At 33.0% G+C, this 13,924-nt stretch overlaps 1 protein-coding gene across 3 annotated transcripts in view; it reads left to right on the forward strand.

Annotated features, from left to right (window-relative positions):
* The window catches only part of LOC114341169 (sodium-independent sulfate anion transporter), a 127,092-nt gene that overhangs the window by 74,293 nt on the left and 38,875 nt on the right, over positions 1–13,924 (forward strand). For all 3 annotated transcript variants that reach the window (XM_028291953.2, XM_028291974.2, XM_050651654.1), the window contains exons 6-8: positions 3,163–3,327; positions 5,490–5,792; positions 12,545–12,843. In XM_028291953.2, coding sequence (XP_028147754.2) covers positions 3,163–3,327; positions 5,490–5,792; positions 12,545–12,843 — 767 coding nt within the window. The remainder of the gene's footprint in view (positions 1–3,162; positions 3,328–5,489; positions 5,793–12,544; positions 12,844–13,924) is intronic.

Consider the following 13,924-nt stretch of genomic DNA (forward strand, 5'->3'; position numbering starts at 1 on the left):
ATTAAAATAATATTTATTAAAATAATATTTTAATAAAAAGATTTTAATATAATATATTATGTGAAAATCATAATAGTTGTTTCTTAGTGCAATAGTTAAACCAGTTATATGAGTCCTAATAAAACTATATATTTCCGTTCTCTCTCTATCTCTCTCTCTAGCCTGTTTCTCTGCTTGTGAAGCGTCTCTTGACTCGGTCCACCTCGATCTCAATCTTTCTGTGTGTATTATTTTAACTTTACGGGGCAGTCACGTACCTGAACATGATCAGGTTTTTATGCATCTAGGTCAATTTTGGGATAAAGCCTTGTTTTCATTAGTAGAGTTAGTGGCCGAGTAATCTGGGCAAGTAATCTGGACTATCCCTGTAGTTCCACCAATGAAAACATAGTAATTGGTCGAGTAAGGTACTAGATTTAGTAGAGTAGAGTACATAGAGTTAAACGGCTACTAATGCTTGTGGCTGTATCGGGTCTTGTTTCTGATGCATATCTTATTATTAGTCTTACACTGGCTTTATAACTTCTGGACTTCATCTCAGTGTTAATATGTCGGTTTCGCCATTAAGGCATCCTGCCAGTCTACTCGTTTTTATTATTTGATTAAAGGAGTTTTTGTGAAAACTAAAGGAGTTTTTGTGAAAACTAAAGGAGTTTTTATACCAATCATAATGCCTCCCCAGAAAGTGACACTTTCTCCTTTATATTTGTGAACAGATATGGCAATTTTCGTTCTTGCTTGTCTTCCTGGCCTTCTAGGTAGACGAATTCGTCGGTCATCTAATTTTACACAAATCCTGGTGTCGTCTGAAAATAGTACATTTTATCAATTCCCAATATTCCAGTTTTGGTGTTGAAGACACCAATTTATGCGATCAATCTTGTACTATATGGATAACTCGGGAACCCGTAACTGTCTCCTGCTGTATACTCCTTGGGCACGAATTATTTTTCTTAAAGTTTCAAGTAAAACGCTTACACTTGTAGGTTTCAAAAGCTATCTTTGGAGATGCATGTGAGAAAGTGTTGGATCTCTTTTAACTGCTTGGACAATGAAAGCATCGTGGCGAGTAGTTGTTACTTTTTGGCAACTTTGCCTTGATCTATTTTTAAAGCTTTCCTAATTCCTGAATCCTAGCATAGGTTTTTGACAGAACGCCTATGTTACGCCTATCACTGCAGCTATATTTCTCTGAGACATTGCTTGCTCCAGAAGACCAATAATCTTTATTCTTTGCAAATCCTATAACGCCAAAGTTAGTTTATTTATGTTCTTTCAATTTACCTACAACTAAAGCAAATCATTTATAACGTACCGAGCTGTGCTATCTGATTATTTTATCGGTTGTTGAGTTTCAATAATACATAGTTATTTATTATATAAGTGTTAAAAGTACACGTTTAAGGCACGCATGCGAAAGTTTGCAGAATGAGCGACAGCGAGTTCTACAATTCACATGAGTGCCTTAAAAATGTACTTTTTAACACGGATATCATACAATATTTTTTCTACAAACGTAATTACAGGACAATATCTACAAAAACTTTTACTTGAACTTGACTGACATTCCAATTTTATATTTTTTTGACATTACATCAAAATTGCATATACGGTCAATACGAACTGTAGTCCTGTCGCCAGGGGGGGTACAACGGCCTCCTGTATTCAGATGGACTTACCCAAGTTTTTTTTATGTATTTTGGCCCGTAGAATACGAATTTTTTGGGTAACAGTTGATCCGGATGTCGATAAGATTGTTATAAACAAAGAAGTTGAGGAATTACATAACAGCGATTTCTCGCAAAACAAAACATGTTTTTGTATTTTTTGGGCCATTCTAACCAAAAAGTGTTCCTACAAATTTTTTCGTAGGATGCATAGTTTTCGAGATAAACGCGGTGGAACTTTCAAAAAATCGAAAAATTGCAATTTTTGTACCCGAATAACTTTTGATTAAAAAATAAAATAGCAATTCTGCTTACCGCATTTGAAAGTTCAAGTCAAAGTATATCGGTTTTAGTTATTTGCATTGCTAAAAATTTATTATTTTATTGTTAAACAAAAGTATAAACACCTAGTGCTGGAGTGATGTTTTCAATGATTTCTCATTTAAAATCGAACGAGTAGGTAGAGTAGGTACAAGTGCAAGCGAGGCTATTTCTACGTAGCATGCATGTAAACGCATGTATTAGGCACGGGAAACACTATGTGTTTATAGCTTTTTTTAGCAATAAACACATAAATTTTTAGCAATGTATATATTCGAAACCGATAGAATTTGACTTGAACTTTCAAATGAGGTAAGCAGAATTGCTATTTCATTTTTTAATCAAAAGTTATTCGGGTTCAAAAATTGCAATTTTTCGATTTTTTGAAAGTTCAACCGCGTTTATCTCGAAAACTATGCATCCTACGAAAAAACTTGTAGGAACATTTTTTGGTTAGAATGGCCCAAAAAATACAAAAAAATGTTTTGTTTTGCGAGAAATCGCTGTTGTGTAATTCCTCAACTTCTTTGTTTATAACAATCTTATCGACATCCGGATCAACTGTTACCCAAAAAATTCGTGTTCTATGGGCCAAAATACATAATAAAAACTTGGGTATGTCCATCTGAATACAGGAGGCCGTTGTACCCCCCCTGGCGACAGGACTACTGCAGTGCCTTAAAATTTTTTTAAAGCACTAGTGCCTTAAAGTAGCATTTTTAACGCTCGTATGGAGTGCTAAAAATTGCATTTTTAACACGGTTGTAGAAAAAAACCTTTATTCTTCGTAACAATAACAAGTTTTTTCAAAATAAATAAATAATACTTAGTTTGACAAACATGGCGATTCCATATAAATTTGGTTGCGCATATTTATAATATTGTTTTATAATTGAAAGCGTAAATACAATATTTTTTCTTGTGTTAGTTTCTTTAAACATATACCCCATTCCACAAATATACGACCCTCTTAGATTATCGCGACAACGAATATTTTACTGTGCAAAGATATGAAGAACGAAAGTAAATTGCAAATTATATTGTTGTTTATTGCAGTAATTATTAGAGCAAAATACTTTCGTACTTCTTATGTTGCACACTAAAATATTCGTTGTCGCGATAATCCAAAACAGTCGTATATTCGTGGAATACACCATATTCTATTTTTTTATAGGTGAAGTCAAAGGCGGACTGCCGTCTTTCGGTTTGCCACCATTTAGTACTGATTTTAATGGTACACATTTTTCTTTCAAAGATATGATGAATGAATATGGATCACTAGTTGTATTTTGTCCATTAATTGCCGTCCTAGAACATATTGCCATTGCCAAGGCTTTTTGTAAGTATGCAAAGTTCTTATTGTTTATACATTTTAGCGTTTCTAAATTTATTAAAATATTTAAATGTTTTGCATTAATTAATTTTTGACACAAACATTGGTTGCGTTCAGCAGAAATCGGCTGAGTGGTTGTATCCAGCGTTGATAGGGAAAGCTTAGTAAATCTCTCGGCGACTGACTTCCAGCGGTGTCGTCTAAACGCTACGGCTGGCTCAGCTGTCCAGCCGCTGTGATCGTCCGAACGCACCCAATGCTGGCTTGCTACCAAGGTTAATAGATTGGGCGTAAAACCAACAATAAATTCATAAAACTGCAGAAACACGATGGCCCGCGATGGGGCTTAATTCTTCAGCTTCAGATACAACAGTCTATATTTTCAAATATGGCCACAAATATGCAAGACCATTGCGCATGTGTGCCCAATGTTACGGAGAACTTAAGCCACCGATACACTAGAATGCCACACTTCATGATACTGAGATCAGATTTCAATTTATAACACTGGCGTTGCTCAAAACTTTATAGTAAGACGTAGTACCATTCATATCATTTTATTAACATAATAAAATGATTCAAATCCCAGATAGCAATATAAACTTGTTTCAAACTTGCAACAAGTTTGATCCATCAAACATGAAAGCTTGCTGCAGGTTTGCCATGGCAACTTTGCAAACTTGCAGCAAGTTTAAATCAAACTTGCTAGTTACAATGTGACAAACTTGTATGAAGTTTGTTTTTTCAAACTTTATATAACAAACTTGCTGAAGGTTTGTTTTTGTTTTGTTGAATGAAGTTTGTTTTTTCAAACTTGATACAAACTTGTTTACGGTTTGTTTTGATATACTAGCCACAATTTGAATAAAACAAGGTGAATAAAAAATACAATACCATTTTATATAACTATTTATTAATCACTCAACTAAAATACAATCTATTGTCTAAAATTATTTATTGGAACTTACATTAAACCCGCTAGCTTCAGATTCCGATGCTCAGTTTTGTCTATTAGCTCTGAAACAAATAAAAGAAATTGTTATAAGCTCTTGCTGTGTGAACAGAATTAATATTTGCTATTAAAAGAGATAAAAAGATGTTAAAGTAGCAATTTTACAATAAAACCTTAAACTTATTTATACATAATATATTATAAATATAATTTATTGTAGATAGTATGTAAATACAGCTATTTAGAAGCTACCAAAAAACATAAAAAAACTTACCTCAATTTCACCAAAGCAAAAAGAATACCAATATGTATCTAATCACCACAATCAGGTGGGTCTATGAAAAACTGAAGAAAAGAAGCTTCAGCTTAGTAATAATAATTAAAGTAATGGTCTCGGAGAATTGTATGGTAAATGTTGTAAAAAACTCAAAGAAAAATATCAGCATAGGATAGGACATAATCACAAATTATCACCGCTTGGCCTTGGCAGGGCAGGTTACTTTTCTCGTATTGCCAGCTGTCGAGTAAGCTTTTTCCCTCAACGTACCTTAAAAATTGCCACTTTTATGATCAAATTCCGTCCTATGCTCCTTATGGTAAATGTTGTAAAAAACTCAAAGAAAAATATCAGCATAGGATAGGACATAATCACAAATTATCACCGCTTGGCTTTGGCAGGGCAGGTTACTTTTCTCGTATTGCCAGCTGTCGAGTAAGCTTTTTCCCTCAACGTACCTTAAAAATTGCCACTTTTATGATCAAATTCCGTCCTATGCTCCTATTTAAAAAATCTGTGAAAATATATTGAATTATTTTCAAATATTTCTACAATTTGGACTAGAGCAAAGATTCCCTTATAAGTTAACTTTTTCCTTTTATGTTGAAAATTCTCGCAAAAAGGGACATTTCACTCCAGTGGCAACACTTTCGTTTTCGTGGGCGTGACATCAGTCAGGGTAACGAACGAAACCGAACCGAACCGACCGTAACGTGTAAGTCAACCAAATAGATGGCACGAGTGACGTGGCTTTGCAACTGTAAGCTTGCAGCAAAGTTGCTACAAACTTGAATCATCATCTTTGTCATAACAATATTGCAGCAAACTTGACACAAACTTGCCTCGTCATATTTGACGCAGCAATTTAAAATCAAAGAAGAATCAAACTTGCCACAAGTTTACATGCTATCTGGGATTATACTTTATGCTTTATTTTAGCCAAGGGTCGATCTTTAGACGCCACCCAAGAAATGTTGGCTCTGGGAATATGCAACATCATGGGCTCGTTAATTCAATCAATGCCAGTAACCGGTTCCTTTACGAGAACAGCAGTAAACCACGCATCTGGTGCAAAGACTCCAACATGTGGAATAATCACAGGTATCATGGTGCTACTCGCTCTCGGATTTTTGACCTCCACTTTTCAATACATTCCAAAGAGTACATTAGCTGGTGTTATAATGGTAGCTATGTACTATCTGTGTGATTTTGCTGCATTTAAACTGTTGTGGAAATCAAAAAGTAAGTATGTAATTTAATCTTAATATTCAATTATTGTTTAGTTTATATATTTTTATTTCTTACAGTTAAGTTTATATATTTTTATTTCTTGCAAAATACTCTTGATGGTTCGCGGCTCTACGTTTAGAATCGAAATGGATAACAGTGCGAATGAATACGGTCGCAACAGTATTGAATTGAAACAAATCGTGCCAATGAAGCAGTGACTGATATGCTTTTTCTCTTGAGCATTTTTCAGTGCGTCACAGTTTTTCGATTTCTTTCTAACGCATTAAATTGTATATGAGAGAAAAAAGGCACGTCGGTGATTACTTTGGTAATTATTCTAGTTCGGTGATTATTCTAGTTGTCGATAGATGGCCCTATAATAGAAAAAAATTTATTTACTAATTATATAATATATCTACGAATATAATATGTACAATTTATAAGACTATACAAATCAAAGAAAATATTATTTTATAAATGCAATAAAGACAATTGATTTGTTTTTATGCCCAATTGCAAATAAAATTTGACAACTGTCAGATTTAACTAAAATGTCATGTTAGGATAAATGTTATAAATGTATATTATTACGGACTTACCTTTTTTTTATCATTTGTGACGCACTGAAAAATCCTCATGAAAAGAACCATATAAGTATATCTCAATAACTGAATGTCATTTTTTTATTTGTTAACGGGAAAGCCCCTTTAGACATAAAATTTTTTACAGTTAATTATCTACATATTAATACAACCTATAATAAATCTTAAAAAATACAAAATATGTAGTAAAAAAATAAAAAATACACAGTTTAAAAACACAGATTCAAATTAATGACCGGAATGAAACAATTAGCAGTTGAATTGGAACACTGAACACCTCAATAAATTATGTGAAATGCAAAATTTATTTCCACTTCTGAAATTTGAATACCCCAATAAATCATGTGAAATACAAAATTAATTTCCACTTCAACGAAGTAGTAACCAATGTGGTATTGTCCCCATTGTTTGTAGCATGAAATCCCATATGAAACAACAACCTGTCTCTTGTGCGTAGATTTCCCACCCTCAGACCAAGCAATTCTAGAATTTCAAAACAATCCATAATACCATATAATACTTTATATAGAAATATGAAATTAGTATTGATCCTTAACCTCAACAGTGGAGGAAGATGTAAGATGTTGTTGAGATCTTGACCTCGGAATCTCAATTTCCAAGAACAATCTCTAAAAAACTTTTTCTACACTGCTTCTAAAGAATCGATATGGCACTGGTAACAAGGTGACCAAACAGTTGAGTCATTAGATAGAATACTACGTACCAGAGTCAAATAAAGAATCCTATATACAGGGTGTCCAGAAACTCTACCGACAAACGAAGACAGGAGATTCCTTAGATAATTTTAAGATAATTCAGCCCAATTCACCTAGTCCGAAAATGCTTCTTAAGGGAGCTAGAGCTCTTTGAAGATGGCGTCATGAAATTAGTTTTTCTTAAATACCTCTAGAACGCTTCTATTTAGAAAAACGAAAATTGGTATGCATATTTACTTTTCAGAGATGAATCGATTCCATCCATTGCAAATTTCTAGTACCGGTCATAGGCGTCCGTTTTGGGTAGAGCAACGGGTATTTTATCGCATAACTTTTTTGTCCTTAACTTTTATGCATTTCTGACACCGGATTATTAAATTGTGAGGTATTCTAGTACTAAAAGGTACTCTTATTTCAAGTCGGTAGGACACACCGTTTTCTAGAAAAATCGATTTGAAAGTTTTTCGTTTTTGGAATTTGAAAAAAAATTGAAAGAACTTTTCAACAAAAAACGAAGTATTTTACCAACATAAAGTAAGAGTAACTTTTAGTACGCAAATACCTCATAATTTAATAATCTAGTGTCAAAAATGCTCAAAAATTCAAGACAAGAAAGGTATGCTATAAAATAACAGTTGACATACCCAAAACGGACGCCTATGACCAGTACTAGAAATTCGCAATTAATGAAATCGATTTATCTCTGGAATATAAATAAATGTACCAGTTTTCGTCTTTCTAAACAGTTTTTTTTTTAATTTTTTTTTAATTCATAAAGCGAAAAATTTTCAAATCGATTTTTCTAGAAAACGGTGTGTCCTACCGATTTAAAACAAGAGTACCTTTTAGTACTAGAATACTTCAATATTTAATAATCCAGTATCAGAAATGCATAAAAGTTAAAGATAAAAAAGTTAAAGATAAAATAACCGTTGCCCTACCTAAAACGGACGCCTATAATCGGTACTAGAAATTTGCAATAGATGGATTAGATTTATATCTTGAAGAAAAATACGCGTACCAATTTCTGTTTTTCTAAATAGAAGCATTCTGGAGGTATTTAAGAAAAACTAATTACAAGACGCCATCTTCAAAGAGCTCTAGCTCCCTTAGGAAGCATTTTCGGACTAAGTGAATTGGGTTAAATTATCTTAAAATTATCTGAAGAATCTCCTGTCTTCGTTTGTCGGTAGAGTTTCTGGACACCCTGTATAGCTACATATAGGCCATTACCTACTGAAAATTCCCTTGGGGTTATGGTGTATTAAGTTAATGATGAGTCAAATACAACACCAAGATGTCGAATTTCGTTCACTCTACTTAAAATATTTGAATGTATCGGATAATCAAAATCTTTGCAATGGTGGAGGAATTCACGAGGACAAAGGCAGGCGAAACAGTTCATTACAGAACATTCGACAAAATTTACGCAGACCTACGCAAAAACAGAAAAACAGTCATAGCAATAGTAGGTCTGCTAAAGGCGCATTTAAATCAAAGCGAACACGAACGAACGAACGAATTCGTTCGTTAACTTTATTGTATTTGTACAGCGAATCGAGCACGACCGAACGAATTCGTTCGCATTCGCACATGTTCCAACGGATGTCGGTAAGTGAGCGAATCATCAAAGAAAATCGTTGTTCAATGTGGACAGTGGATAGACGGTAGCGAACGAATTTGTTTAGAAGTACATACTGATTTAATTTATTTACAAACATTAATTTGAGAGGGTTGTTTATTGTGTAGTTGTGAAAACATAATTTTGCAATATGGAATATGCCTATGAAACCCAAAATCGAAGCTATATAAAATAATAAACAGAAAAACTGATGCATGTTTTAACATTTCTATAGGAATGGGTTGTGATATCTCTGAACTAAAAAAATGAATTAGATTCTGGCATCATTTAGACGAGAAAGACAAAAAGAGGGTTCGAAGTGGTTTGCTTTTAAAAGCCTAATGTTTTTATTGGATAAATTTCAACCCAGAAACACTAATGAGGTAACCAAATCAAATTAATTGCTAAAATTAATTAAAAGCAAATTTATTTTGATACACCAATTTTATAATTTATTATTTGAACATAATATAGTCATAATATCAAGAGCAAGTAACTTTTTCGAGGAAGAATTTTAAGAAAGCTGGTTCTTTATTATGGTATTTTCTAAGCTCCCTCAAACAGCGTATAATACCTGCTACCTGCTATTTTTGTAAGCTATTATTGTATTAAAATTTACCCAGCAAGAAACACGCAAATAAACTTAAACACAATGTGGGACTGGCACTGGCCCATCTTAAAAACATCTGCGGGCAATATGCACTCCCGATCATCAACGAATGCGAACGTTCGCTCCAATGTAAATGGCCCTACTTTGTAGCGAACGAATGACCAAGCGAACACCTACGAATTCGTTCCTTCGTTCGTTCGTTCGTGTTCGCTTTGATTTAAATGCGCCTTAACAGGGCACTTTAGCTGAATAGGCAGTTGAAACTGATGGGATTTGCAGATGATGCCCTGTGCAGATTCTGTCTCCTGGAAGAAGGAACAGCAGAGCACATTCTATGTCAGTGTGAAAGTCTAGCAAACGTGCGATTCTTTGGAGAAGAAAATACACCGGCAAATAGCTACATGCAACGTTCAGTCTCGAAGATATTAGATTTTTAAAAAGGGTCATGCTAGAGAATGTAATCTAGGACTAGAGGACCACAATAGATCTGAATAGGTCGCAGTGGAATCAGCCAAAAGCCACCTCTTTAAATCTATCTATCTATATATCTGATAATCAAACTCAAATGCCTTTACTTAGAACTATACTTACTATTTACTATACTTAGAAAAGGTTAAGTATTCCTGAATTTTAAAATAATTGGTTAGACTGACATTTTATCTCCATATAGTTTAAGATCATCAGCAAAGAGTAAAAATTTGGCATGCTTAAACATTAAAGTATCTCCAGAATCCAGACACATAGTAGGCCAGGGTAAGACAAAAATATACCCTGTTCGTGACACTTCAACAGCCAGGGTACTGAAGCGTTTTTTCGAGAGGTAATAACCTATAAGAACAAATTGTAACTATTTGCTGCGTAGGATCTGGCGGCCATTTTTATTTATAAACAGTTTAATATCAAAAAACGGCCTTTTTTCTTTTTTTTTTAATCATTGGAAAACGGTGAAACTTATGGTTTGTTAGTACAAACATCTTCGAGAGCATGGAAAAATCTTTAATATGGCGTGTCACAAAGTTTGATATACTCATTTATTGTTAATATAATTGCGAAAAGATGTCAAAATTGCAAAAACATTAATTTCGCAATAACTATTGTAAAAATTAGTGTACAGCTTTGAAATTTTTGACAAATGAGGTTTCTTTGGTGCTTAATATGTGGTAAAAATTTCAAAGCGATCTATTCAATTGTTTAAATTTTATTCAAATTATTTATTCCAGAGAGCTGTTTATTGCAATAACATAAGTCAGAAAAAAATGATTTTAAAAACATTCTAAAGATGTCAAATGAAATAGTATGAGCTAAACTTTCAAATTTGTTTAAAAAAGTGAATGAAAAATGCATTTGAAGGGTACACGGGAAAAACTGGCTAAGTCCATTTTTGTAGAAATTGCATTTTTTATGCCATCTTGTAGTAAATTCCAGTCACGAGAAAAAGCCCATAAATATATGCCCATACACGAGAAAAATAAGCTAAGTCCACGCGGAACAGGAAAACAACAAGCTAAGTCCAAAACATTCAGACGCGACGGCTTCCTTATTTCGGTATCAATCAGACGGTCTGTTATAACAACGCCACATAAACAGAATGTTATTTTATTTTCTTTAATCCGGAGAATTAAAAAATTACTATAAAGCAATTGTTTTTTTTTATTGAACAAGGGAAAAAGCGGCTAAGTCACTACCCTTTAAAATACAATGATGGATTCTCAGGGCTGGAATTATTATAGCAAAGTTAAACTATTCGCAGAATGTGAAAAATATACCTTTTTTATAGATTTTTGTTAAAAATCTATGACTCAAGCTGGCGACAAAGATACAACGGACTAAAAGTTAAAACATCCAATACCTCAAAATTGTTAATCTGTGACTTAGCCGGTTTTTTCCGTGTACCCTTCATTTATTAGTAATAAATAATTATTCAAAAGTATCGTCAATTTTTCCTTATAAACTTGTTGAATAATTTTTTTCAAAAAAATCTATTTTTTTACCCTGTTTTATGTGCACAACTACCAAGTAATGTTATTTATATAATAATTGATAAAAATTGTAATAAATATATATAATTTATACGTTATGTTATAAATACGAGACGTTTGCAAAATTATTGATTACTAATAAATGCTTTTTTATTCACTTTTTATTTAAACCAAGTTGAAAATATAGTTCATGATATTTCATTAGAGACGTATGGAATGGTTCTACCGTGCGTCAGTTCTTTCTGACTTATGTTATTGCAAAAAAATGCTCTCTGAGATAAACAATTTGAATAAAATTTAAGCAATTGAATTAATTGCCTTGTAATTTTCATCACACATTAAGCACCAAAGAACCCTCATTTGACAAAAATTTCAAAGCTCTATTAGAAGAGAATTAAAAGTAAAATCATTAAAGGAAAAAAATCATGAAAAGAAATTAAAATGGACTGGGCACTTATTTAGAATGAATGACGGCAGACAGGTTAAAATGACATGGGAAGCGAGGCCGATAGGGAAAAACAGGAGAGGCCGACCAAGGAATACGTGGAATACAGTGTGATAGAAATATTGCAGAATAGAGGAAAATCGTGGCAGGAAGCCAAAGAATTAGCTAGGGACCGAAAAAAGTGGCGTAAGTTCGCAGAGAATAACGAGTAAAGCAGACACGTCGACACCTTACGGTATAAGAGGATCATCTATTATGTATGTATGTATGTATGTTATACGTTATGTTATAAATACGATACGTTTGCAAAATTATTTATTAATAATAAATGCTTTTTTATTCACTTTTTTTTAAACAAAGTTGAAAATATAGCTCATGATATTTCATTAGAGATGTATGGAATGGTTCTACCGTCAGTTTTTTCTGACTTATGTTATTGCAAAAAAAATGCTTTCTGGGATAAACAATTTGAATAAAATTTAAACAATTAAATTAATTGCCTTGTAATTTTCATCACACATTAAGCACCAAAGAACCCTCATTTGACAAAAATTTCAAAGCTGTACACTAATTTTTACAATAGTTACTATGAATCTGCAATCAATCACAAACAAGTCTGGCTAATTGGCTCTGCCAAAGCCATTTTTCAAAAAAAAATATATATATACCTGATACAATATGTTCAAACTTATTTTGTAAATTGATGGTATACTATCAATGCTTGGCATTCCACTATTTTTTATTCCTTCAGTTTTATTTGTTTAATTTGTATTCCTTCTTTTTGTTTTTAGAACTCGATCTCATTCCTCTTACAACAACGTTAGTCTGCTGTCTACTGATCAACTTAGAGTATGGAATTTTAATCGGAATCGCAGTAAATATTGTATTCGTACTATATTCTTCGGCACGACCAAAGATAGAAATTGAAGAATTATCTCCTCAGTATTACTTAGTCAAATTCAAAACCGGATTGCACTATACCGCTTCCGAATATTTAAGGGAAAATATACTACAAATGTGTAAAACTGCCAATAGCACCGTCATTATTGATGGTGAATATATTGGCAACGTAGATGCCACTGTAGCTAAGGTAAGTTTAGTCTAAAGAATTTTATATCTCAAGGATTAAGCTTGACTCTAATATACTGTTTTAGTGAAAATTGTACCTTGAGTGGTATAATTATCTAATTATGCAGTTATTTTCTTCAAGCATTAATTCTTTGCAACGTTTTTCAAAGCTAGAAATTATTTTTCTTACTTTCCAAAGCTTATCGTTGGTATTCTTTTCGGTGTTGACATCTGAGATATGAAATGATTACGTAAACTTTCAAATCGGTTTCAGGACATACCTACCAATATCTTTAATCAAACATATTATTGTGTACGGGGAGCCCAATAAAGTCTTAATCTCGGAAAATTAATAATCGCCATTACAATATGCAGGGCTACCTGTAGCTCTTCTGAACTGTCACTTCCATAATTACTAAAATTAGTTTCACTTGATCGTCGAAAGTACCATTTGGAGGCATAACTTTTCCTTTCTTCCAAATATTTTTGCCTATTTTCTCTCAAATATTCTTCTTTTTCTAATGCTGCTAATCCTTATCTGATGTTGATAGATCAGCCCCCTCATAACCTGGATCTCCATCATCTTATATATCAGAACTGTCGTCATTCAGGGCAGCTAATGTTTGTTCTGCTTGGGCAAGGGTCGCATCAACTTCAGTTTAGCCTTTCCTGAAAAATACAATTGTAGGAATTTAATCTGAAAAGAATTCATTGTTTATTCTAATCTTTAATCCACTTTTGTAACTTTTAACACCTACTGGTGGCATTTGCGTACGCCTTTTATAGGACCATACCAAAAATTAGCAAATGCAATAACAATTACAATTGATTCATAAATGAACTTTTCATAATGTTAGTTAATAAATACCAACAGCTACATGAAGCTTTTTTCAACACAATAGCAATATTAGAAAAAATAAACAAATATGTACTTACCAAGATAAAAATGATTTCTTTCACCCGCCGTTACTTCAAGTAGAACAACAAAACCTGTTTACATTCCAAATGGCTTAAATACATGTATGTAAATCATCTTATATACGAACTGTAGCTGCCCTCTATTAGATTTACATTAAAATTAAATAAGTCGTTCCACAGATATC

The sequence above is a fragment of the Diabrotica virgifera genome, chromosome 5 (genome assembly GCF_917563875.1).
Source record: "Diabrotica virgifera virgifera chromosome 5, PGI_DIABVI_V3a".
NCBI classification, from domain to species: domain Eukaryota; kingdom Metazoa; phylum Arthropoda; class Insecta; order Coleoptera; family Chrysomelidae; genus Diabrotica; species Diabrotica virgifera.